Source organism: Lagenorhynchus albirostris, unplaced genomic scaffold (genome assembly GCF_949774975.1).
Source record: "Lagenorhynchus albirostris unplaced genomic scaffold, mLagAlb1.1 scaffold_428, whole genome shotgun sequence".
Lineage (NCBI taxonomy): Eukaryota > Metazoa > Chordata > Mammalia > Artiodactyla > Delphinidae > Lagenorhynchus > Lagenorhynchus albirostris.
The window spans coordinates 2,739-28,514 of record NW_026783439.1 but is presented as its reverse complement, the minus strand read 5'-3'; the positions used below and the strand labels follow the sequence as shown (position 1 = coordinate 28,514).

General features: G+C 57.1%; 2 protein-coding genes across 6 annotated transcripts; both read right to left on the bottom strand.

Moving 5' to 3' along the window:
* Positions 1-809: 809 nt before the first annotated feature.
* On the bottom strand, positions 810-14,839 carry PRX (periaxin). 5 transcript variants are annotated; one of them, XM_060138960.1, is made up of 7 exons: positions 14,812-14,839; positions 11,091-11,134; positions 10,888-11,007; positions 10,635-10,781; positions 8,389-8,545; positions 5,187-5,383; positions 810-4,565 (listed from the first exon to the last, which is right to left on the bottom strand). In XM_060138960.1, the coding sequence occupies exons 4-7, from the start codon at positions 10,659-10,661 to the stop codon at positions 1,020-1,022; spliced, it is 3,927 nt and encodes a 1,308-aa protein (XP_059994943.1). In that variant the 5' UTR covers positions 10,662-10,781; positions 10,888-11,007; positions 11,091-11,134; positions 14,812-14,839; the 3' UTR covers positions 810-1,019. The 5 variants fall into 5 exon arrangements, with proteins under 5 accessions (XP_059994943.1, XP_059994944.1, XP_059994941.1 ...); XM_060138961.1 differs by having other exon boundaries at positions 10,635-10,760; XM_060138958.1 differs by having other exon boundaries at positions 10,635-10,760; positions 10,888-11,003; positions 14,812-14,827.
* A 7,647-nt stretch (positions 14,840-22,486) lies between these two features.
* Positions 22,487-25,379, bottom strand: SERTAD1 (SERTA domain containing 1). Its single transcript, XM_060138956.1, has 2 exons — positions 25,222-25,379; positions 22,487-23,543 (listed from the first exon to the last, which is right to left on the bottom strand). The coding sequence occupies exon 2, from the start codon at positions 23,541-23,543 to the stop codon at positions 22,824-22,826; it is 720 nt and encodes a 239-aa protein (XP_059994939.1). The 5' UTR covers positions 25,222-25,379; the 3' UTR covers positions 22,487-22,823.
* Positions 25,380-25,776: the final 397 nt, after the last annotated feature.

Sequence of the window (25,776 nt, the reverse complement as noted above, 5' to 3'; positions counted from 1 at the left end):
GGAAGGAGCCCTGAGAAGTCAGGACACGGGAGACAGAAGAGGCCCTGAGCGTGGCCACAGACAGGCCACTGAGAGGAGGAAAACCTCAAATGCTGGGGGCCTGGGCAGGGGGTGCGCACCAGGAACGTAGGTAACTCCTGCCATGTCTGGCGCGCATGAAGAGGAAGCGTGTGATGGGCAGTGAGTGACCCAAGGCGGGGTCGGCTTGAAGGAAGCCAAGTGGGGAGTTTGGGACAACTCAAGGGCACTGATCTATAGCCCTTCTTCCTCTAGAATGGGAGGGCGGAGATGTGAAGAGAGTGGAGGAGTGGCTATAGTGGCATCAGGGGGAGATTCGGGACTAGACTGCTTGTCTAGGGCATCTCAGAGAGAAATGGGGGAGCCTGGGGACCCTGGAGGGGGCTTAGGGACTTGGATCCTGAGTGGAGATGGGTCCCTGGAGGCTGAGGTCCAGCCCCAGTAGGGGCTGAGGACCCTGGGACTTAGTCCTAAGAGGGCAGCCGGGTGCCTGGGGTGGAGGCCCTGGGGTTGTCCTGGCAGGAGTGGGTCCCGCAGCACAGGCAGAGTCTCCCGCAGAGGGGTCCCGCAGCTGGGTTCTGCTGGGGAACTTCCCCAGCTTAGAGGCCCCTGGGAATTCTGAAGGGCTAGGACAGCCCCCTCCCACCAGGCCCACCCCAAGGCCTCCCAGAGTCTCCTCAGACCAGGGGTGGCCTGTCTCACTGCACAAAGCATCCTTTCAGGCCATCCTCAAGGGACTCCTTTCTCTGCACCCGCGCCCCACCCCCCAACAAACACACACAAAGAGGAGACCTGACACAAAGCTACCTCTGGATTATTTTATTCACATGGCTTGGCAAGATACGGGCACTCCTGCCAAAGAGTCAGGCACGGACTCCCCGGCCCTGACCCGGTCAGTCGCCCGCCTCCCAGCCCTCTGAGGGTTAGTGCTAGTTATCTCACACACAAAACGAGGAGGGGGATGGGAAGACGGGAGGGGAGTCTCCCTCTGCTGAGGGGTTTCAGATGACGGCAGCCTGAGCCCCCTCCATCCTCGTGGGGCCTGGAGGCCCCGTCTCCGAAAACCCCACGTTGGGCAGCCGGACCCGGAATCCACCTTCCTCCTGGGCCTTGGGGCTTAGGGACACCCGGGGGAAGCGGAACTTGGGTGACTTCTCCCCTCCAGGTGACTTGGGGGCCGCCTCGCCCTCCTGCCCCCGAGGGGCCTTGGAGGGGGTAGTCAGGCCCACACGGGGCAAGCGGACTCGGACGCGGCCCCGGCGCCCGGAGGCCCCTTCCCCGCAGCCCTCCTCTTCCTCGTCCTCGGGGCTGGGGGAGCCTTCCCCACTGGCCGCCTCGCTCTGGCTGAAGCCCACGCGGGGCAGCCTGAGTTTTGGGTTCTTGGCCTTCTCGGACTCCTCGACCCCCTCCTTGGCCCGTGCCAGGCTGAACCGGGGCAGCCGCACCTTGAGCTTGTGTCCGGCATCCCCCTCGCCCTCAGACACCTGGTACTCAGCATGGCTGCCCACAGCGGGCGGGGAGAGCTCCACGTCAGGCAGCGAGAGGCGGAAGGTGCACTCGGCCCCTGGGGGCTGGTCCCCAGGCCCCTCACCCCCCGCCGCATCTCTAGCCCCCAGCGTCGGCATCTTCAGCCTCAGCGCGCCCTCACCTGTGGCTGCCTCACCCGCCTGCCCCTCTCGGCTCAGCCCCACGTCCAGCTCAAGCTGCGGCACTGTCACAGCGGGCATCTTGAAGACACCCTCACCCTCGAGCGGCTCACCACCCACCGCCTGGGCTCCAGGTAGAGACAAGGTCACCTGAGGCACCTGGATCCTATAGCCTGGTGTGCCCTCTGCTGGAGGAGGTGCATTCTTGGCCTGCTGCCCGGGGGTGGCACCCAGGTCAGCCTCCCCAAAGCTGGGCAGCTCCACCTGGGGCAGGGAGATGCAGACCGGCACCCTCGGCCCCCCATCCTGGCCCTCAGTGCCCACCTGCCTGGTTGCGGACATTTGCCCTTCCTCCTGGGCCCCCAGAGTAACCAATTCCACCTCAGGGATCTTAAGCTGCACAGCCATGGACTCTGGCTTTTCCCCGGGGCTGACTCGCCCCCCCTGGATTTCTGCTTCCTTCCCTCGAGCCAGCCCAAAGGAGGGCATCTTCAGCTTGGGCATCTTCACCCTCGCATCCCAACCCCTGCTCTTGCCCTCCAACTCAGTCGCCCCTGGCACTAGTTCTCCTGCCTCGCTGTCCCGGCCTCTGACCCCAAACTTGGGCAGGCTGAACCTGGACCCCTTGAGCTTGGCGTCAGTCCCTGCCACCTCCACCTTGCCTGTGGGCAGATGGGAATCCAGGCTGAGCTGTGGGATGGACAGATCGAGGGCGGGCAGCAGGCCTGCCTCCCCCGTCCCTCTGGCCTCCACCTCGGTGCCCACCCGAGCCTTGGGGAGTGAGATGGCAAACTTGGACACCTTTAGCTTGGCGGCTCGTCCAGCCCCCTCAGCCTCTGCCTTGGTCACCTTTGGCCCCGAGAGTCCAAACTTGGGCAGGGAGAACTTGGAGGAAGGCTTGACTTTCACCTCCGTCACCTCTACTTGCCTTTCCTCACCCTCCACTGTGGGCAGCTGTGGCGTGACAATCTCAACGGAGGGCAACCAGAAGGCCATTTCCCTGACCCCTGCTACCACCCCAGGGGCTTCTGACTGCTCCACCTTGCCCATGTCGGCTGCTGGGACCTGCCCCTGCAGGCCGAAGGCCCCGGGCAGGTCTAGTTCCACTGAGGGCAGTGTGAGAGGGGGGACACCCACACGAGCCTCGCTGCCCATCTCTGGCTTCAGACAGGGAAGTGTCACCAGCTTCCCCAAGACCTCAGCACTTGCCTCATCTGGCTTGCCGCGAGATGGGGACTCTGCCCTCCCTAGCTTGGGCATGGTCATCTTGGACATCTTGAAGCCAGATTCCACCCCCTCTGCTTCCTCTGCCCTGGCAGCTTTTAGCTGCACCTCCGGAGCCTTGGGCAGCTTCACCTCAGGTGCCTTCGGCAGATGCACATCCGGGACCTTTGGCGCCTGCACTTCCGGCAGCCGCATCTCCGACACCTTTGGCAGCTGCACTTCCGGGAGGTGCACGTCCGGCACGACCATCTCGGGCAACTTGGGGAGTTTTAGCTCTGAGACCTTTGGCAGCTGCACTTCCGGGAGGTGCACGTCCGGCACGACCATCTCGGGCACCTTCGGGAGCTTCATCTCGGGGACTTTCATCTCCGACACCTTTGGCAGCTGCACTTCCGGGAGGTGCACGTCCGGCACGACCATCTCGGGCAACTTGGGGAGTTTTATCTCCGAGACTTTTGGCAGCTGTACCTCTGGGAGTCGCACCTCTGGCACAGCCATCTCGGGCACCTTCGGGAGTTTCATTTCGGGGCATTTCATCTCGGGTACCTTCGGCAGCTTCAGCTCCGGAACTTTCGGGAGCTGCACTTCTGGCACGGCCATCTCCGGCACCTTCGGGAGTTTCATCTCTGACACTTTGGGGAGCTCCACCTCTGGGAGTCGCACATCTGGAAGGGCTGCCTCGGGCATTTTGGGGAGCTTGACGTCTGGGGCCTTGGGGAGCTTCACCTCAGGCCCCTTGGTCTCCTTGGCCTCAGGCGGCGAGACCCCGATGCCAAAGGAGGGCATCTTGATGGTGGGCAGCTTCAGCTTGCTCTCAACGGCTTCAGGGGCAGCGGGCCGGGGCTCCAGGAGAGAAAGCCCAAAGGTGGGCATTCGAAGTTTGGGTCCCTTCACCCTGGCCTCAGGGCTGCCCTTGGCCACCTTGGCCTCGGCAACTTCTTTTGCTCGAGCCCCAAAGCGAGGGAAACTGAGGCGGGGCATCTTCAGGGCCACCTCAGGCGCCTCTACTCGGGCTTCCACCTCTGCACCAGGCAAGGCCAGGTCCACCTCCACTGTAGGCGCTGCCACGTCCAGGGTGGGCACCGTCACTGCCGCAGCCCCTTCCCGGGTCTCCAGACAGGGAAGTGTGGGCAGAGTGGGTAGCGAGGGCAAGGTGGGCAGCTCCACTTGTGGGACCTGGATCCCTCCAGCCGCAGGTTCCACAGCAGGTGCAGCTGGGGCTCCCAGCCCAAGGGTTGGCAAGTGGAGGGCAAAGCCGCTGACTACCTCTGCTGCAGGGGCCACCTCCCCCTTGGGGGCTGCGACCTGGGGGACACCCACCTCAGCACCCGGCAGCCGAGGCCCAACCAGCTCCACCTGGGGAGCTGTGAATCGGGCTCCTGCAGCCCCCTCGGCCTCTGCTTTGGCCTTCCTGGGGGGAGGAGCTGCAGCGGCCAGTCGGGCTACCTGGGCCTCTTCGGCCACTTCTCGGACACGTAGCCGAGGCAGCTGGAGGCGCCGGCGGGTGGGGGCAGCTGGGACAGGACCTTTGACAGCCTCGACTTTGAGGCCTCGACGCAGACGGGAGAACTTGGGAAAGGAGAATTCGACGTCAACAGGGGCCAGGTCTGCAGGGACCCCCAGGGCCCCGGGCACCACCATCTTCTTCTTCTTCACAGGGGACAGACTCTGGATGTTCTGGGGAGAGAGGAGAGAGGCAGCAGGCGGTGGGACAGTGGGAGGCCTGGGGTGGACGGGGGGAGCCCCACGTGGTTATTTTACCAGGCTGGGGATGTGCTGGATTGAGCATCTTGTCCCCAGAACACCATCCCCACTTCCTGCCTGTCACTTCACCCTTACTGCCCCAGAAGGCAAAGACTTTATTTAGAATCTTACAGTGAATCAACAGGAGTATAGAAACTGTGACCCAAGACTTCTGGCTCCTCCTCCAGGATTTTCCCCCAAACCCTCACTCTAGAGATGGGGAAACTGAGGCCCAAGGAGGGGAAGAAAGCTGTCAAGGGTCACTCAGCAGTAAATGAGCTGCCCTCAGGCTTGAACCTGGCCTCTCTGGTTCAGAGCGCCCTGGTTCAGGACGCCTGACGAGGTGGGTGAGGGTCCTGGTTTGGGATGAGTGGGTCCCCCTCCCCAGGGAGGAGTTTAGGGGCAGAGAACAGGAGGCAGTGGATGGGATTAGCACTGGGTTAGTGACAAGACAGAGGGCAAGGCTGGCCCACCCGTGTGGGGCAGTGGGGCTCACGGCGCAGAGACAGGATCGCTGGGGCAGTCCAGGGCCGTAACCGGGCTAAGCACGCGTACCAGCTTGGCCACCTTGGCCCGCGGGCCCTTGATCTCGTAGCCGGCCACGGTCCCAGGCCGCAGCGCCAGGTCCCCGGTGGGCACAGTGCGCTTCAGGCAGAAGGAGACCTTGTAAGGCTCGGCGCATTGCAGCAGGCGTAGTGCGTCCTCGTACTTGAAGTTCTCGAAGAACACTCGGGCGCTCAGCAGCTGGTCCCCTGCAGGCCAGGTGGAGGTGGGCGGGGCGTGGGCATCTCTCGGCTCCGCCCAGGCCTGGTTCCGCCCACTTCTCTGGAGCCTGTGCAGCGAGGCGCCGCCCAAATTTTTGGCCCCGCCTATACCCGAGCACAGGATTGAGACGCAAAGTTCCTCCTGGTTTGAGGTTCTGACACTTAAGGACAAAGCCACGGCCTCGGCCTTAGCCCCGTCTCCTTCACTGAGCAAATCCAAGCCCATTCAGGTCACACCCCTCCCCTTTCTACTCCCCTCCCCCATCCTCACACTTCAGACACTAACTTTGCTTCTTTTACTGAGAGAACAGAATCAGAAGAGAACTTCCAGAAGCTCCCGCCCCATTATTCAACCCTCTGATCCTGTGGCGATTTTCTCCACTCTCTCCCCACGTTATCAATTTGATAAACCATCCCCACTCCTAGCTCTGGTCAATCCCTCCACCACCTTTTCAGGGACACGCTCCAGCAATTCTCCCCTCTCTCCCCACGTTATCAATTTGTCCTTCTCGTCTACATTATTCCCATCAGCATACAACATACCATTCTTTCTCCCATAAGAAAGGCTGTCTTGACCTCACTCCTTCTGGAGCTCCTGCCCCATTTACCTGTTCAGCTTGATGGCAAAATTCATTGAGTTGTCTAGCTGCATTATTTCCAGTTCTCCAATCACACTTTTTACATCCCCCCTCCCAGAGCCTTGAACTGCTCCTCTCAAGGTCCCATGCAGTGACCTCTGTGTAGTTAAGTCCAACGGTCAAGTTCCAGACTTCATCTGCTTGAAGTCCTGCTTGAGACGCAGCTTCACTCTCCTCTCCTTCATCTACTTGCTTGGCTTGGCTTCCGGGGTGCCACACCTTCTGGAACCTCCCTCGAGGTTCCTTCTCAGCCTCCTGGGATGGTTCCTCCCCATCTCCCAGACCTCTTAAAGACACACAGTCCCAGAGCTCAGGCCTTGGACCTCTACTCTGGTCCATCTCTATGCTACACTCATCCCTTTGGGAAGCTCATCCAGATTCAGGAGTTTAAAGAGCATAAACATGCTGACTCCCAAGCATATCTCTCCAGCCCAGCACTCCCCCCTCCATCCTAGACTCAAATATCCAACTAGCCCTCCTCATCTCCACCTTGGGATCCACCTCTCATCTGACAGATCCAAATTCTATTCCTGGTTTTCCTGCAAACAAGCTCCAGCCCCAGTGTTCCCCATTTGTGGAACTACCAACTCCATTCTCAGGTCAAGAATCCCTGGACACATCCTTGATCCCTCTCTTTCCAACCCACCCCATATCCAGTCCTGAAGGCGCTTCGCCTGGATGGCAAAATGCATTGAGTTGTCTAGCTGCATTATTTCCACCTCTCTGATTACACTTTTGACACCCGCTTCCCAGAGCCTTGAACTGCTCCTCTCAAGATGCTATGCAGTGACCTCTGTGTAGTTAAGTCCAACGGTCAAGTCCCAGACTTCATCTGCTTGAAACCCTGCTTGAGACCCAAATGATATACAGAATATCATCTCCAATAACGCTCTTTTGGCCCCAAGCATCACCAATCTCTTACCTGGAAAATCACAGTAGCTTCTTTTCCTGCTCCCCATCCTGCCCCCCACCACCCCCAGTCTACCGCTAACACAGCATTTCAACACAGTCAATTCACGTTCTTTCTTCAACTCACAAACCTTCCAGATTAAAAGTCAAAGTCTTCCTCATGGCCTATAAAGCCCTCTAAAAACTACCCTTTCTCTTACCTCTCTGGCCTCATCTCTTACTCTACTCTTCACTAACTCCACTCCATCCACCCTGGCTTCCTTGCTGTTCCTCCAACAAGCCAGGCATGCTCCCATCTTGGGGCATTTGCACTGGCTGTTCTCTCTGCCTGGAATGCTCCTCCAGATGGCCACATAGCTCATTCCCTTACCTTCTTCAGGCCTTTCTGCTCTTCCTGGCTCACCCTATTTAAAAAATGCAGCTTCCGGGACTTCCCCGGTGGCACAGTGGTTAAGAATCCGCCTGCCAATGCAGGGGACACGGGTTCGAGCCCTGGTCCGGGAAGATCCCACATGCCGCAGAGCAACTAAGCCTGTGCACCACAACTACTGAGACTGCGCTCTAGAGTCCATGAGCCACAACTACTGAGCCCACGCGCCACAACTACTGAATCCCACACGCCTAGAGCCTGTGCTCCGCAACAAGAGAAGCCACTGCAATGAGAAGCCCGCCCACCACTACAAAGAGCAGCCCCCAATCGCCGCAACTAGAGAAAGCCCGGGAGCAGCAATGAAGACCCAACGCAGCCATAAATAAATAAATTAATTAATTTTTAAAAATGCAGCTTCTGTCCTGGCATCCGTAAGCATATATCGCCTTCTAATTTACTGTGTATTTTACACATTTTGCTTAAATATGTCTCTCCTTACTAGAACGTAAGCTCCATAAGTGCAGAGAGTGTTATCTGTTTTGTTCACTTCAGTAGCCCAAGCACCCAGAATAATATCTGGAAATAGAAGGCACTTAGTAAATAGTTGTTGCATGAATAAATCGCATCAGCCTCAGCCATGTTACCTAAAATATCCCTTACTAAGCTCCCCTCCCCACCCCCTCCAAGTTGTTAACTCCGCCTCTTTTCTTCAGCCTCAACAACAAAACAATAACTAGCACTTACTTAGTGCTTACCATGTGCCACTTAGCTACTTGCTGTGTTTTCAAACATTTAATCCACATAATAACCCTATGAGATAAGTACTAGAATTAGTCCCATTTTAGAGGTATAAAAACCGAGGCACAGAAAGATTACAAGATAGTAAACTGCACATCTGGGAGTCGAACCGAGACAATGAACCTCCAGAGTTCCTGCTCGGATCAACCGCAAAGCCGATAAGTAACACAAAGCCCCGCCCCTAGTCCTTAACCCCGCCTCCTGGTCCCGGTACCCAGGGCAGCTTCCCAACCCCGCCCCCGCAGGAAAGCCCCGCCCCATGCCCCCGCCCCACTCACCTTCCTGCAGGCTGAGGCTCCTGGCCGCAGGTGAGTCCTCACGCAGCTCGCGGACGAAGATTCCCTCCTTGCCGCCGCCGGCTACGTTGATGCCACTGACCCCTGTCTGCGCCTCCGTCTCCACGATGATCTCCACCAACTCTGCCCGCCTCAGCTCCTGCGGAGGGCGGCGAGGGGTCGCCATGGGGCGCTAGGGCGGGACTTCGCCCAGAGCCCGCCATTGAGCTTAAAAGCGGCTCTTAACCGGGTCCTCAGGGCACAGGCGCCTCGGCGGGGCTCAGGCAGGTTGTGCGGGCCCACCCTCTCCAGCATCTCCCCTTTAAGTGAGCACGAGGGCCGCTCGCTCAGTGACACCCCGCGAAAGGGTTCAACGGCTCTCGAGGCTCACAGGCCTGGTGGAGCCCCAAAGACCGCTATCGGGAGAGGCGGGGCGCGGGGCGGTGTTGTAGAGGAGGGGCGGGGTGGGGAGGCCAGAGGGAACCTGAGTTGCGACTGAGAGGCGGGCCTGACATGAGGGCGGGGCTGTGCCTCCCCCCCGCCCCAGAGGGGCGTGGCCAGTTGGGCCGGGGCTAGGGTTGGAGCATTTGCGGATCGAGGACGGTTGCCTGAGAGGAGCGATGGGTGCGGCTACAGTGTAACCGTGGAGGTGCGGAGGGGACCCATAGTCTGTGGACGGGCTTGAACTATGGGGAGGGGCTTTAATAACCGCAGAACAGGGGTGGGATGGAGGATGGGGTCCCGAAGAAAGGGCCGACCCTTAGTGGTGCGGTATGGAGGGGTGCAGGTGGGACTGGCCTCGTTGAAGGCTTGATGTGTGTGACTGTGCCCCATTGTGGACTCTATGACCCCAAGCCCTGCATAACGCCCATTGGAGAGGGAATCCAGTGAAGAAGGGTGCGTGGGTAATGAGTGGTGGGCTGGCAGACGTGGTATTCCTGGTATTTACTGTAAATGGTGCTGACATGGCCCTGGCCCAGCAGTGCACTGTGGGATCTGCACCCGGGCTTCCCAGAAGAAACAGTGAAAGGCCTCAGTTCCACAACCATCCAGGAACCCAATCTGCTGTGTGTCTTGGGCGGGTGGGGGGGGACTTTGCCCTCTCTGGACCCATTTCCCTACTGTAAAGTTGGGTAACATGGGTGTACTGGAAGGAGTCTCTGACTGTGAGCTGAGACCTGAAGCAACAGAGATGTGAGGGGTTGCTGTAGTGGGTAGTGCATTGAGGCTGGTACAGACTGGCGTTGAGCCCAGGGCTTGGAGAGGGGAAAGCAGGTCTGGCCGATGCTCCACAGCAGTGGCCCCGGGACTGGAGAGCTGGGCGGAGCATGGTGACAAGGGGTAGGAAGAGTTGTAGTAGAGGCAGCAGGGAAAAGCATGACCATCACCACCACCCTTAGGCCCTGGGCTAAGCATTTTATGTGTGGCATCTCCTTTCATCCTCCCCGCAGCTTGGGCAGTCACCGAGTAGGACACAAAGGTCCAGAGGAGTGAAGTGACTGCCTAATGCCACACAGCAAGTTAAGCGGTGGGGCCTCAACCTCAGGTCTGTGACCTCAGAGCCCATAAGCCGTCCTGTAGGCAGTGGCCTCCGTGCACTTTACTCCCTGCCTGCCACCCCTCAGCCTCAGCTTGACTCCTGTAAAAGGAGACCCACTCTGTGCCTGGCATCCAATGGGATGCAGTCAGTGCTAGTGCCCTGTCTCCATAACAGTGAAAGCCGTTAACATTCGAGGAGGCTTCCTAGGTACCAGGCCCTGGCCAAATGACACAAGTGTGAGTCCTCAGTACCCTCAGAGGTGGGGACCATTGCCCCATTTCACCGATGGGGAAACTGAGGGTTAGAAAGTTCAGGTCATCTGTTCAGGGCTGTACAGCTGAAGTGATAGGGTTGGGATGTAAGCCCATGGGTCCAAAGCCCATGTCTTTAACCCCTACACCATCCTGCCTCTTCTGATGAAGGGTTTCTACTCTATTTTTTAAGCTTATTATTGTTAATATAATTCCATTATGCTCAATGAATTAGCTTCTTTGAATCTTAGTCTGTGCCAGGTACTGTGTTAAGCACATTACAAATGTTAATTTTTTTTCCTTCACAGTGACCCATAAAATAGGCCCTGCAGCTATCTCCATTTCACAGATGGGGAGACTGAGGCACAGAGAAGCCAGGAAGTGTCTCCTTGCTACCCTAGTCCGTGCTCCCACCAAGGCCCCACAAGTCCCCCTTGCAGGATGTGTTGGGCGCTCACCTCAGCACTCTGGCTCCTGGCCTCCATGGCGCTGCTGGGAGTCACCTGGGCCCCAGGCTCCTGCTTCCTCTCTCCCTTCTGCTGCAGGACCAGTTTCAGTTCTGCATGGAGCAGCTGCCTCTGAGCCTGCAGGGGCAGGGATGGAGGCTTGAGGCCAGGAGAGGATAAGAGGAGAAGGCTGGGCTTAAAGGGAGAGGTCAAGGTGGGTATGAGAAGGGGAGAAGGGCCCCCCCCATCCCAGCTGTCCTCTTACCGCTGCCTGGGAACAAGCACCCCCTCCTAACAGGAGCCCAGCCTGGCGTGGTGCACAGTCGTCTGTGGGGCTCGCGCCCTTCCTCTGGGGTCTCGCGCCCTTCCTCTGGGGTCTCGCTGCCTGCCAGGGAGAGACCAGGTCATGAGGCTCCAGACAGGTGAGGGAGGGGCAGGGAGGGGCATGTGGCACCAGCCAGTGCTCACCTCAGGGTCACCTCCAGTTCCTTGGGCCTCCTGGGTCCGGGGCTCTAAGAAGAATAACGTGAGCATTACTATCAGCTCACCCCACTGATTGCTTCCTGAGTGTCTGAGCCTTCCCACACTCTGTCAATACTCTATCCCCAGGAATTCCCTGGCAGTCTAGTGGTTAGGACTCCGCGCTTCCACTGCAGGGGGCACAAGTTTGATCACTGGTCAGGGAACTAAGATCCTGCATCCTGCATGGTATGGCCAAAAAAAAAAAAAAAAAAAAAAAAAGGATACTCTATCCCTATAGTGCAGGTGGGGGCACTAAGGCTCAGAAGACCTTTATCCAAGGTGACACAGCAGTATAGCCGGAACTGACTCCTAGGCCTTTCTGACAGCAGGGCCCCTACGCCAACCACCTCAGCTGACTGAGGGGGCCAAATTCACTGTAAAATCATTATATCCACTGCCATGTACTCCCTGTAGGCAAATCACCTCACCTCTCTGTGCCTCAGTCTCCTCATCTATAGAATGGGAAGAATGAGGGCACCTACCTCTGAGGGCTGTTAGGAGGGTCAAATGTGTTTGTAAATATACAGTGCCAGGCACACGGTGGGCACTTCATAAGCACTTGCTGTGATTATCACTAAGAACTTCCTGTGGTCTTGATCTTGTGTCGAATATCCCACGGGGGTCATTGCATGTGGATTTCAGAACACCCCTGTGAGGTCAGTACAATTGCTGAGCTTGTTACAAAGAAGACACCTGAGGCTGGGAGAAGGAAAGTCACTTTCCTGGGTCACAAATGACCCAGCCAGGACTTGAACTTGTCGGAAAGCTCCAGCTGCTCCTACAGATAATAACTAATGGGCGTTGCGTGGTTACTCTTTGCCAGTCCTGTGCTAAGACCGTCACTTTCCACCTCACCGCAGAAAACCCTAACCCCACAACACTGTAAATCAACTATACTCCAATAAAAAATAATTAAAAAAAAAAAAAAAGAGAAAACCCTAAGCCCTGAGAGAGGCCAGGGACCTCGTTCAAGGTCACACAGCACAGCGAGAAGGAGGTAGAGCTGGGAAACCTCCCCGACGGGCCCTTCTGGGGAAAAGGGGATGGATCCTATCTCCCTCCTCCGAGCCCCCAACTCTGGCCTTGTCCTCCCAGCCCCCAGCTGGCACGCCAACCCGCCAACCCCCACTCCACAGGGAAAGGTCAGGCCTCACGCGGCGCATTCCCTCAAACAATAGCCCATCTGCTGTGCCCAGTCACATTCCGCCCCTGCCCACCCACCCCCAGCTGCACAATGGCCCTTCATAGCCCACCACTGGCCAGGATAGAGGACACAGGGACCCCCTCAATGCTCCAGCTGTACCCACTTCACTGGTTTCCCCCCCACGGTGTCAGAAGGCTCCCCTCTGGCTCTCCTAGGGGTCCTGGTCTCCCCTGTGAGCTCCCAGCCCCTCCCACATCTGGATTATTTCCTCTGAACTGGGCCTTATGCTGGCACCCTTAGGCCTCGAAATCACTCTGGATGTGATGGCTATTTTAGGGTTGAAAACTGAGGCTCAGAGAGGGCAAGTGACCTGTCTGGGGTCACACAGCTAGGACCTGTGCCCTTGACCCCAACTCTGCACCTTCACTTGTGTTGGTGGCTCTGAGCACTGGAGGAGGCCCAAGCAGCAAAACAGCTGAGGCAGGAGTTGGGCTGGGCAGAGGGGATCAAGGGTGCCAGGAACAGGAATTCTTAGAGGGACCTCGGTGCCAACCCCGAGCCAGGCAGACACTTTATAGACATGGCCTCGTGGTACCCCATTTTACTGATGAGTAAATGAGGGTTAAGAAACGGGATATCACAGGGAATTCCCTGGCGGTCCAGTGGTTAAGACTCCGTGCTTCCACTGCAGGAGGCCCGGGTTCGATCCCTCGTCAGGGAACTAAGATCCCACGTGCCACATGGCCTGGCCAAAAAAAAAAAAAAAAAAAAAAGAGAGAGAGCCAGGATATCACTGTGAGGGAGTTGGGACTTGAACCCAGGTCTGAAATGCTAACTCTGACTCCCCGATATAACATGATATCCTGAGCTGGGGGTGAGAGAAGCCTGCTACTTGTAGGAGGTGGTGGAGATGGAGGGGAGGATCCCCTAGGCCGCAAGCTCCCTGCTCCAGGACAGGCCAGAGAAGTTCACACCCAGAGGCTAGCACAGGAAGCTCAGCCAGGGTGAGGGCAAGAGAGAGTGCCCTGCTTCTTCATCCCTGCCCGGGACAGCTGCCCAGCCCAGGTTATATTTAGCCCAGCTGTGCCCTTCCTGAGCCACGTACCCAGCTCCTGGGGTGGGATGGGGTGGGAGCAGCTTCGGAAGGAAGCAGCTTTGGAAGGGCCCAACCCCGGGCACTCTCTGTTCCCAGATCTGCCTGTCCCACTAGGCAGGGGAAGGAGGGGTAGGGAGGTGGGGTTGGGGGGGCTGACTCGTGTTAGGGGAAGATCTAATGGAGATTCCCTGGAGAATCAAGGCCAGGCAAGACCCTCCACAGGCCAACAGCCCACTTCTTGAGCAATTCCTGTGACGCTGCCCTAGTACATTCCTGAGCTTCCAGAATTCTGAGAGTCTCCATTTCTTGAGCACTTACTATGTGCAAAGATCCTTCCCTGCCTGGGCTCATTAACTCCTGACAACACCTCCCTGGGGAAATCACAACTTAGATGCCCGTTTAAGATGTCACTCATGCCCTTCAGGGTGGCTGGGGTGAGGGGTTGTCATTTGTACCCTGGGCCCCTCAGCCGAGCTGGGCCTGCTGAGGAATCCCCCAGATCTGCCTCACTGTACACTCCTCCCCCCACCATGGCTGGCGCCAACCTCGTTTAGGAATTCTCCCCTCTCAGAGCCTCAGCCACCCCAACCACCAGAGGGATCTGGTGCCCTTGCAATGGGAGTGGGGGGTAGACATGACTCATCTGGGCCCCTAGGCGTTGTCTGAGGCCATCCAGTGATGTGGCGGGGAGAGGCATTCTGGCAGTGGCTTCCAGCTGCCTCCATTAGGGCCTGCTCCAGCACTCCTCAGGTTTGAATACTTGGGCAAGGTATTGCACCTCTCAGGGCCTCAGTTTCTTCAGCTATAAAATGGAGCCGTTAAGACTGGCTTTGAGGAATTGTGAGACAAGAGCAGGTGCTTAGAATATTCAGAGAATATAGTAAGTGCTCAAGGAACATAAACTAGTCTCTGACCGCAAGTGTGTCTGTGCATCTCAAAGTGTCTCATATCCAGCCTTTGCTCACAGTGGCCCCACTTTCTCCCCTACCAAAGAGGAGCTTTGGGTGAGGGACAAAATGCAGCTCGGGCACCAGCCTCCAACCAACAAGATCAGCCTTGCCTCCCCAGTACTCTATTACAGGGACAAAAAGGTCTGTCCCACCCTCAGCATCCTGCCCCGGCTCTTTATAAGCAGCAACGCATTTACTCTCATGTCAGCCCTGGGAGGTAGCCTCCCTCAGCCCATTTTAGAGATGGGAAAGCAGAGGCACAAAGAACGAAATATCTTGCCCAAGACGACACAGCTAGAAAGAAGAGAACATTGGGATTTGAACCCAGGGTCTGGTTCCAAGGTCTGTACCTTTAAATCCTATACCACGCAGCCTCCTGGGCCCTAGACACCCTCCCAGCACCTCCCAAGATCCTGGGTCTCATTCCCAGGGCTTCTCAGCCTGGCCAGGAAGGGAACTGGCGGGCCGGTCTCTTACCACTGGGCCTCCAGACACCTCGAGAGCTCCTGGTCCGTCTGCTCAGCCCCAGCCCCAAGCTGGGGGGGAAAAGGAATGGGGAGGGGGAGGAGGGGGAGACCCCAGCCATTGGCTGCCGAGGTATGACATCACCAGGGGGTGGGTGGTAGGGAAACAAACATCCCCATCTCCCAGCTATGTCCACCCGCAAGGGGGTGGGAACCACAGAAGAGAAGCCAAGACAGCCCAGTGCTGTTCCCTTGCCTGGGCTGAGACCTCCACCATGAGCCCCGCTCCCGGGATTTGCACGTTGCTCGTGCCACTTGGAGACTCAGCCCCTCACCAGCACTATTCCCTGGCTTCCACACCCAGGCATGGCCCCGCTGGTTCCTGGGGCCCCTAGATTAAACTTCTACTCCCTCTCCTGGTCAATATGGGTTCAAATCCCAGCTCAGCCATGTCCCGGCTGTGTGAACTTCGGCAAGTCGCAGCATCTTTCTCGACCTGTTTCTTCATCTCTAAAACAGGGATAGTAAAAGTGCCCACCTTATGGGTTTCTTGTGAAGATAAAATGAGTTAAGAGAGACTAAAAACTTTAATAAATGCCTGGCCCGGAGTGAATGCTACTTATACGTATTTTGTATTCTTCACACAAATTAGGGGACCAGCTAGACTTATCAGGGGACTTTTGATCTGAGTGAGACTGGGGCCAGGGGAGCCCCACTTCTCTGTTTAACGGAGTTGCCATTTCAGGGGGCACCTATCATGTACTAAATACTGTGCTGGGCACCCAAAGCTCGGCTCCTGGAATCAAGGACGCAAGACAGATTATGCCCAATTTTTAGCTACACAGCAGGGGGGCATGGAGCTGGGGTCCAACCTCAGTTCTGCTGGACCCCAAAGACCCTGCAACACACGTCTGTCCCCTGCATAAAACAGACAAGGAGGCTCAGAGAGGGGAATGACACCAAGGTCACCCACAGCAGGTAATAGGTAGCATCAGAATTTGAACCCAGACCTGCCCAACTCCCAAACCAAGGCCACTAGGCCTCACCCTGATCCCCTGACCCCCGGCCCCCAGCCTGCCCTGACTCACCAGACCCCGGGGGGCGGCACAGGGAGCACAAGTACCCCCACATGCCCCTCACACCCACCCGGCCGCTGCCTCGGATGCTCCTGGCTCTCTGAGCCCGGGCCTGGGGCTGGGGCTGGGAAGAGGCTGGGGATTACCCCCAAAATGCATGTCAGCAGCTTCGGCCCCATTGTCCAGCCAGGCAGGGCCACCAGGCCCTCAACTCCGTCGGCACCCTCACCCTTCACATCAGCTCTCTGGCCCCTCTGCGAATTCATCCCCCACCCCACACTGAGCAGTTGGGGCCTACTCCCGAGGGCACGAGGGCATGGGGGACTAGGAACTGGTTGGCAGGAACCCAGAATGCTAGGGCCCTCCTCCCCTTTCTCCGAAATGCCCCCTGCCCACTCTCAGCCACCAGGGAAGGCAGGAATGTGCTGACCTCTGGGAAATGCCTTCCAGGCCTGGCAGCCACCAAGGGTTGGGGTGTGGCGGAACCCAGCCAGAACCCTCCTCCCGGGAAGGGTGGAAGGAACAGTGTGGTCAGGGCTGCTGATGGGCCTGAGGAGACCCTTCCTCCATTGCAGGTGCGCTCTCTCTCTCTCTCTCTCTCTCATTCATTGATTCATTCAAATATTCATCTGTTCATTTATTCATTCAACAAACATTCACAAGCCCTTGGTGACAGGCCCTTTGCTGAGCACTGGGGACACTGACGGACCTAAATTCACCACGGGGTGCAGGCTCAGGACAGGATTCCTGGAGTCAAACTGGAGGGTTGAGGAGGGAGCCAGGTAAAAAGCTAGGGAAGAGTTTTCCGGAAGGAGGGAGGAGGAACCCGGGCAAAGCACCAGGGGGTAGAGAGGGAGCAGTCCTTTATTCAATGTCAGCAAACAGTCAATAAGCACCTGGTCTTGTGCCCAGCCCCATGCTGGATGGTGCTGGGGACACAGTGTGACCAAGATAGCCTGGGCCTGCTTTCACAGAGTTCACAGTCCAACAGGGAGACAGACCCAGAGTGGCCAGGGTTGGAATGGGGGAATTGCAGGCAGAGAGGTCAGAGCCCTGCTGGGGTAGCCCAGGAAAGGTACCTGCTTCACCCTAGGAAGGGAGATCAGGGAAGGCTTCCTGTAGGAGGGGACATGTGAGCTGAGACTTGAATGACCCATAGGATCTAGGCAAGAGAAGAGAGAGTGTGGAAATTCCCTGGCAGTCCAGTGGTTAGGACTCTGTGCTTCCACTGCAGGAGGCATGGGTTTGATCCCTGGTCAGGGAACTAGGATCCTGCAAGCCACACAGCTTGGCCAAAAAAACAGAACAAAACAAAACAAAACAAACAAACAAAAAAGAGGGAGAGAGAGAAGAGGGAGTGGAACAGTTTCATGGGCAGACGGAACAGCCTGTGCAAAGGATCTGAATCCAGACGGAGCTCAGCGCATAGGAAATTCCCAGGAGCTGAGAACTGTGTCCTTGTTCATGGCTGTGTCTCTAAAGCCACACATGCCCCTTCCTTTGCATGTCCTTCTCATTTATACACTTATTCACCAGCTATTTGCAGACACCTCCTCTGTATCCATCCATCCCTGGGCTGGGTGGTGCTGGGGACACAGCAGTGACTGTGACTGTGCCTTCACAGGACTCACAGTCCATGGGGGGCAGACACTAAAGAAGTGACTAACGAAATGAGTGTATAATTACACACTCTGTGCTAAGTGCTCTGAGAAAAGGATCCAGGTCTGTAAGAGGGGTCTGGCACTCTGATACTATCAGAAATGGCATGGAGGGCTTCTTGGAGGAGGTAACATTTGAGCTGGCACCTGAAGGATACATAGGAGTTCATGCCAAGCTGTGGGTGGTGGATAAATGAGAGTGGGTTTCAGGTAGAGGAAACAGCCCATGCAAAGGGCCCCTTTGAGAAACTGGTGAATGTGAGAGTGAGGGGAAGATGAGGGGAGGGCCAGCAGGGCCACGAGGAGGGGCTGCGACTTTGTTCTGAGGGCCCTGGGTACCTACAGGAGGGACAAAGGGTGGAGGGTGGAAGGAATCTGATGACAGACCAGGCTAGAGCTGGGAAGAAAATTCACCCCTTGCTACTCAGGGTCAGACAGACAAGGAGGCTGGTACAGGCTATCCTGTCCCTCTCTGGGTCTCAGAGGGCAGATATCCTTGTTTGTTCCCAATCTTAGGGGACAAGCACAGTCTTTTGCCATGAAGTATGATGTTAGCTGTATGTTTTTTGTAGCTGCCCTTTAGCAGGTGAAGGGAGCCTCCTTTCCCAGTTTTCTCTAAGTTTTTTGTGGTGAAAGATATGTCTCTGTCTCTGTGTCTCTGTCTCTCTATGTGCCCCTCTATGTCTCTGTCCTCATTCCTTATCTCTCTCCGTGTCTCTCTGTGTCTCTCTCTCTCTGTCTCTTGCTTTTCCTCACCCAAGGGGGTGTGGCCATGGGAAGTTGAATTTAAGGGGTGGCACCAGTGTCCCAGTTCCGGGCAAGGCCACCTCCATAAACACAGGACATCCTGTAGAGCTGGGGAAGGAGGTGGAAGGCTCTCCTCAGGGACCACCCTCTCCCCACCCAGTCTGAGCCAAGCAAGAGCCAGGTCCTACCCAGTGCAGCCCAGGGAAACTGCTGTCTTCCTCACCCCCCCTCCTTTAGGCCTGCTCCCGCCCCCTGCCCTCTCTACGGAGCTCCAGTTCCAGGGGCCCAGCCACCTGGATGCCTGCCCCCGGGTGTCCTCACAGACCCCTGCACCCGCTGTGTCCCTCTCTGGCCTCAGTGTCAACCCCAGACCTGCTCCCCCTCCGAGTCACCATCCCACGGTGGCCCCACCATCCCCAAGTCCCTTGGCTAGAGCCCTGGGTCTCATCCTAGGCCCCTCATCTATTGCAGCTCATCACCCACACAGTCTGTCCTCTCTAGCATCTCTCCCCTCCCCTCCCCTCCCGTCTCCTCTCCAAGGCTTCTCTGTCCCTCCGCGGCCTCCCTCCCCTCTGGACTCCTGGCCCCCAGTCTCACCTCCCACCAATGGCAGCCAGAGAGATCCATTTGCTTCCAGATTCCTTTACCCTAGTACCTTCAGAGTAAAGTTTCCCCATCCAGGGCTTTGTGTGCCCTGGTCCCTGCCAACCCCTCCAGCTCCATCACTTACCTTACCACTTTTCCCCTGTTTCCAATCAAACCCAGCAGCTTACAGATTCCTGAAAAGATTGTAGGGTCCCTCACTCCCTAACCCTTGCACATCCCTCTGCCTAGAACACTCTCCCCTCAGAACAACAGCCCTTTGAGGTAGGTACTCTTACTGTCCCAGCTTACAGATGAGGACCCTGAGGCCCAGAGAAGTCGAGAACCTTGCCTAGGGTCACACAGCCACAGAACGGCAAAGCAGAAGTTCAAACACAGGTGGCCTGGCTTTCAACACAGTATGGCTTATTGAGTCAATAATCATTGACTGGACTTCCCTGGTGGCACAGAGGTTAAGAGTCTGCCTGCCAAGGCAGGGGACACGGGTTTGATCCCTGGTTCGGGAAGATCCCACATGCCACGGGGTAACTGAGCCCATGCGCCACAACTACTGAGCCTATGCGCCACAAATACTGAAGCCCACGTGCTCTAGGGCCCACGTGCCACAACTACTGAGACCATGTGCTGCAACTACCGAAGGCTGTGTGCCTAGAACCTGTGCTCCGCAACAAGAGAAGCCACCGCAATGAGGAGCCCGTGCACCTCAACGAAGAGTAGCTCCCGCTCACCACAACTAGAGAAAGCCCACATGCAGCAACGAAGACCCAGTGCAGCCAAAATAATAATAATCATCATTATCATTGACTAAGCTTCGTTAGATCTCCACACTGGGACTGCAAACCGTAGGTGTCCAGTAAATGCTCATTGAATGAGTGAATGGGACAGGGGCAGAAGGTGAGCCTTGGACGGTACAGGGTTCAGACCCCGCCCCCGCAAGGACCGGGATACCTTCTGAGGGGCCCAGAGCAGGGGAGAGATGTGGTCAGATCTGCTTTTTATATAGTGCCAGGCACACAGTAGGGTAGGTACCCATAAATTTTTGCTGAATGAGGGAAGGGAAGGAGGGGAGGGAGGAGACCAAGGACAGCTCTCCCAGGTGCTGGAGGAAAGAAGTATATGTGTGTGATGGGGGTCCCTGTGAATGCCCATGGAGGGGAGCTGGCCTGGGGAGTGTCGTGGTGGGAGCACACAGAGGCTCTGTGAAAAGCAGCCCCAGCTCCAGGGCTGGTGGCTCCATTAGGAATGGTGTGGGCCCTGGAATCTGCTGGCCGAGGTAGCGTGGCCTCCTGGGGTTGAGCCTGAGGGCGGAGGGGCACACCAGAGCCAGGGAGCTGCACAATCGTCCAGGGGTCAGACATGGGGAGAGTAGGGCAGGTCTTCAGGCACAAGCTGTCATAAACCGAGGGCACCAGGGAGATGGGACCAGGGCTGATCTAGCCCATATGCTGCTTTTGTGCAAAAGGCACACCCCTTCCCCAAGGCACTTGACCTCCATCTGCTGAGAAACTGCCTTAATAAATATGTAAATGCATGGTGTGTGAGATAAATACGGAGCCTATGTGCAGTGCACAACCGGAGAAACTGTACACAGAGACTCTGCCGAGAGGGGAGCAACGCTTGCCAAACAGGCACAGGGGCAGATGGGACCATCGCTGACAGATGGGTAGGCTGCCTGCATCAATAGGTATCACAGGGACTTCCCTGGTGGCGCAAGTGGTTAAGAATCTGCCTGCCAATGCAGGGGACACAGGATAGAGCCCTGGTCCGGGAAGAGCCCACATGCCACAGAACAACTAAGCCCGTGTGCCACCACTACTGAGCCTGCGCTCTAGAGCCCTCAAGCCACAACAACTGAGCCCGCAATGCCACAACTACTGAAGCCCATGTGCCTAGAGCCTGTGCTCCGCAACAAGAGAAGCCACCGCAATGAGAAGCCTGCGCACCCCGATGACGAGTAGCCCCCCGTTCGCCGCAACTAGAGAAAGCCTATGCGCCGCAAGGAAGACCCAACACGCAGCCAAAAAAAAAAAAAAAATAGAAGTAGGTATCACAGATTATCCCCCAGTTTCGCACCCAGAGACATCAGAAATAGGTCCTCAGGGTGTTGTAAACAGAACGCATTGCTGACTCCACACTGGGGACTCCTTGACCACTGGTCAGGTCTCCAGGGAATCTAAGGCAGTGGCAGGACAGACCCCCAGACTGGGCACCAGGGGGCATTGCTGCGCTCAGCCTAAACTCCCAAGGTCTGGGTCTGGGTTAAAACCGAGTTTGAGTCCCATTGCCCAGGGGCTGGAGTCACCAGGTGTTGGAGTCAGGCACCCGGAGGATCCTCAGCCTTGGGCACCAGCTCCCTTTGGGCCATTTCCACTCCCCACCCGGGGCCATCCCATCCACTTCCAAAAATGGGCACGACTTCCTCCGCTCCTCCAGGAAGCTCCACTCTGCCCGCCCCTTCCAGGCCCGAGTGGCCGGCCGAAGCAGCCTGCCTCTCTCCCTCCCCTGTCCCCCCTCCCTTCCCAACCCCCCCCGTTTCCACCCCAGCTTCAGCCTCCCTGAAGCTTCCGGCCAGAGTGGAGGCACCCGAGCCCCACGATTTTAGTGCCCCTTAGTCGGGGCTTCCCGCATTCGAAGTGCAGCCAGCCCCTCAGGTCACCGTCCGACCCTCTGCCCCTCCCCCCAACCCACCTCCACCCTCCCCAGATGCAGCTTTCATCGTGCCCCTCCCTCCGTCCCGTACCCCGGGCGCTGCCCTGCCCCCACGGCCGCCAGGAAGGACGCTGCCTGGGTCCCGTGCCAGGCCTCTGAGTGTGCGGGCCCCTCCCAGCGGGGCCAGGAATGCGGCTGGACGGCGGGGGCGGCGCAGACACCCGGCGCTCAGGCCAACCCTATCACACAGGCTGTCAGGCAGGTGGCCCCAGCTAGAAGGAAAGCAGGATCGCCTGCCGTTCTGTCAAGCCACCACACCTGGTGACTTTATTTCGGAATCAGCTTCCAAGCTGCCTTATCCCTTGCCCAAAGAGAGACTTGAGACCCAGAGTGGATTTTATTTAAAACTTGCTGGAGGGTCCCTTTCTTTCAGTGTTTTTTGGAGAGCTGGCTCTCAGTCAGCGCTCCAAGGACAGGATCCATCCAGCCTTTAGCTTTGTGCTTTTATTTCTGCCCCATTCTGAAAGCTCCCATCTGCCCCCACCCCAGCCCCCAAGACACACAGGTGGACTCCAGGCAAGGACTAGATTTCATTTTTAAATAGTGGCCCGGGGCTCCTCCTCCACCACCATGTATACACACAGCCACATCAGGGAGACCTGGCTGAGTATATCCCAGGAGTTTAACAGAGGGCCAGTTACCAGACCTAACTGGTCTGCTTCTCAGAACAAAAAGCAGTAAACTTTGAAACCTATCTCCTCAAGTGATGACTTCTTGGAGCCTCAGTTTTCTCAACTATAAAATGGGGCTAATAACATGCCCATCTTGTGATGAGAATTAAATCAGTTAACACATGTCAAGTGCTTAGAACTGTGCTGGGTGTCCACGGCTCAATAAATGTTAGAGGTTATTTTATCACCCTCGCCTTAGCCCAGAAATAAAGCAATACACAGACTTGAGACTTCCCACGACTGGCTTTAATTTCAAAAAAACTGGTTGGGGTCTTTTCCCACCTCAGGGAAAGAGTATACCAAGCTGTGCCTCCAGGGACTCAGCAGTGGGCCTGGTCCAGTCACATTCCAGCCACCAGGCCCTGTCATTTCATCACAAGGGCCAATTCCAGACTACCCCCATCAGCCAGAGACCAGAGGGCGGAGGTGAAGTTGCCCAGGACTGGATTCTTTCTCTCCAAAGCCCCTCTCTAGGGAAGCCAGCTGTGTCTTTCAAAGGAGAGTTGGTCCAGCCACCAGGCTCAGTTTGGACACCAGATCAACATCCCAGCTCTGGGGGAGTCAGCGCCCTGGCCCTGATGGCCGCTCCAGTGCCTGTGTGCCCACCAGCACGTCCATGAGGTAGTCCAGTTCGGCCTCATCCAGCTCTGGAGCTTCCTCCTTGCCTGGCCCATCCTCAGGGCTGGATTTGTGGCCCTCAGAGGCTGGTGCCCAAAGTTCACTGTCATACATGGATGTGTCAATGTCCTCAAACAGGCCCTCAAGCCCATCGTCCAGCAGACATCCAGTGGCTGGGCCGAGCAGGTCCAAGGCACCCAAGCTGGGTGGGGCTCCCCCAGTGGGGCGGCCTGGTGGCCCCTCATCTACCAGGGGCTGGGGAGCCTGGCTCAGGCCCTCAATATGGCTGAGGTCCTCCAGAAGGCTGGCCATGGAGGCTGAGAGGGCGGCATCAGAGCTGGCCAGCAGGTTGTCAGCTATGCCTGGGGCTGTAGGCGGGCTGGGCACAGGTGGCAGGGCAGCTGTGGGTGCCATGGACGCCTGAATTCGCCGCAGTGTGTTCACTACCAGCACCAGGTGCCGCAGGTCTGGTTCACTCTGCCGCAGGCTGTGGTGGAGCTTGAGCACCGAAAGGTCAAAGAGGGAACTGGAGGCCACGGCTGGGGGTGCCTGTGCCACTGCTGGGTGGCCAGGATCCAGCCACCAGGTGTCAACTGCCAGGGCTTCTTTCCCCTCCTCCTCCTCCTCCTCCCGCTTTCGCTTCAGGCCCTTGCTCAGCATCATCTGTGGGGAGTGAAGAGTCACTCAGTTATGGAAAGCCAATGTGAAGTTCGGACCACTGCTGTCCCTGTGATCTTGGGCAAATCACTTAACCTCTCTGAGCCTAGGCTTTCTTAGGGAAACTTTAAGACATGAATGATAATTGTATCTATTTCCTATAATTGTTTTAAGCAATAAATGAGATACAAAAAGCACTTAGAACAGTGCCTGGTACATAGCAATTACTCCTGTGAATAAGTACTATTAATAATAACTGTTAATATTTATTTCTTCGATGAACCATGTGAAATGTCCAATATTCAACCTTTTTTTTTACCCACAAAAGCAATTGTTTCACATGGTTTAATCAAACATTTATTGTCTACTAATAGTATCAGACAATAAATAAATAGACAAATACAGGAAATGTACAGATGGTGCTAGGAAATACTAAAAGGTTCTGGAGAGTGGTCAAGGAAGGCTCCCCTGAGGAGGTGACAATTGAAATGAGCCCTCAAGTATGAGAAGGAATCAGCCATGGAAGAACCAGGGGGAAGGCATTCTGGGAATAAAGAACAACAAAGGCAAAGAAAGACCTAGAGGCTGGATGAGTTTGAACTGAAAAAAGACGCTGTGGTCAGTTCACAGAGAGAGAGGGGCTGGGGGTTGGGGCAGGGGGGTTCTGAGAGTAGGCAGAGGCAAGGAGCTTCGATTTTTATTATGAGTGTGGTGGGAAGTCATTGAATGGTTTTGAGCAGGGACAGTGGTATTGTGGACTGATTAAGTTTCCAGAAGATCCCCTTGGCTGCTAAGAGGAAGGGGTAGGAGGATGGAGAGGGGCGGGGGGGCGGCGGGGAGGGTGGCCCTGAGATCCATTCGAAGGCTACTGCACTCTTTGGGGTCGGCAAAGATGATGACTTGGGAGTATAAGGCGGTAGTGGACATGGAAGGAAGTTGGTCGATTCAGGATTTATTTGGGAGACAGAGTGGACAGAGCCTGCCGGAAAATCCTGATGGGCACGGGGTTCACGGAGAGAAGTTTGAGGACCCACACTTTCCCCGGGGTGGGTGCCCCTGAGCCAACCTGCTTTTTTAAGCCAGGCAGCCTGCAGGGTACAGTACCCAGATCCTTGACCAGCAGAACTTTAAGAGTGACCCCTCACACTACTCAAAACTGGGTCCTCGCCTCCTTCCCAGCAGACCCGAGCATCCGGAACCACAGGAATTCAGCCCCCACCCCCGACTCCGCCTCCCCAGTCCCGGCGCCCCCTAGCGGAACTAGGCCGGCTTTCCCCCGGGTATTCCGGTTCCCCATACCCCGGGACCCTTTACGCTGCCCCGCGGGACGCGGTCTTTTCTGCTTGCCACCCGGGACATAGCGTGCCTGGATCCCCGGAGAGCTGTTCTGCCCTCTCGGCCTCCGCTCGCTTCCGGAAGGCAGTGGAGGCTACTCCTCCAGAAGCGGCGGCGGCGGGGGCGGGTGAGTCACGCAGCCGGAGCCAGGGAGCCGGCGCCTCCGCCCCCTTCCCGGGCTGCGGCGTGATTCACCCGGCCTGGCCGGGGCGGGCGGCACAGAGAGGCCCGTGCGTCTCGATCCCGGGCAGCCCTGGCGCGCACCTGCCGGACTCGGGTATCGAACCTGCCAAAGGACCCCGCGGCCAGTACCCCTTCTTTCCCAGGCCTCTTCCCTTCATTTACATACCCAGGTCACCAGCTGCCAATCAGAACGAAGAGGGTGCCACCCGCAGCCAATCAGGAAGCGGTGGCGGCAGCATCGCTCGCCGGGTCCCCTTCGGCAACCGGCGCCTGAGTTGTGAGACGCAGTTCTGACTCCGGCTCACGACTCCAGGCTACTGACTCCCCTTAGCTACCGCCCACTCCCGTGGCAACCCCGCCCTTCATCCAGGGATTGGTCCTAGACGGTGATGGGCGGAGCCTGTAGGGGGCAGGTTCGAAGAGGGAGGAAGTTGGCTTTAGGGCGCATGTCCGGGCAGCTGCGTGGGGTTGGGGGGAAAGGTAGGGTGGCTCTTTTCCCTGTGGGACAGTGGCGGGGTGGGGCTTTTGTCTCCTAAGGTGCGGACCCCTCACACCTGCCCACGCACCTGCCAAACCCAGTAACTGAGCTGCTTTCGCACCCAGCCCCAACAGGGGTCTACACTCTAGGCTAGCTAGGCCTGGGTTCAAATTCGGACTCACACTCACTCGGTGTGTGACCTTGGTCTCTGAGCCTACAAAATCTGTTAAATGGGGGTCGTCT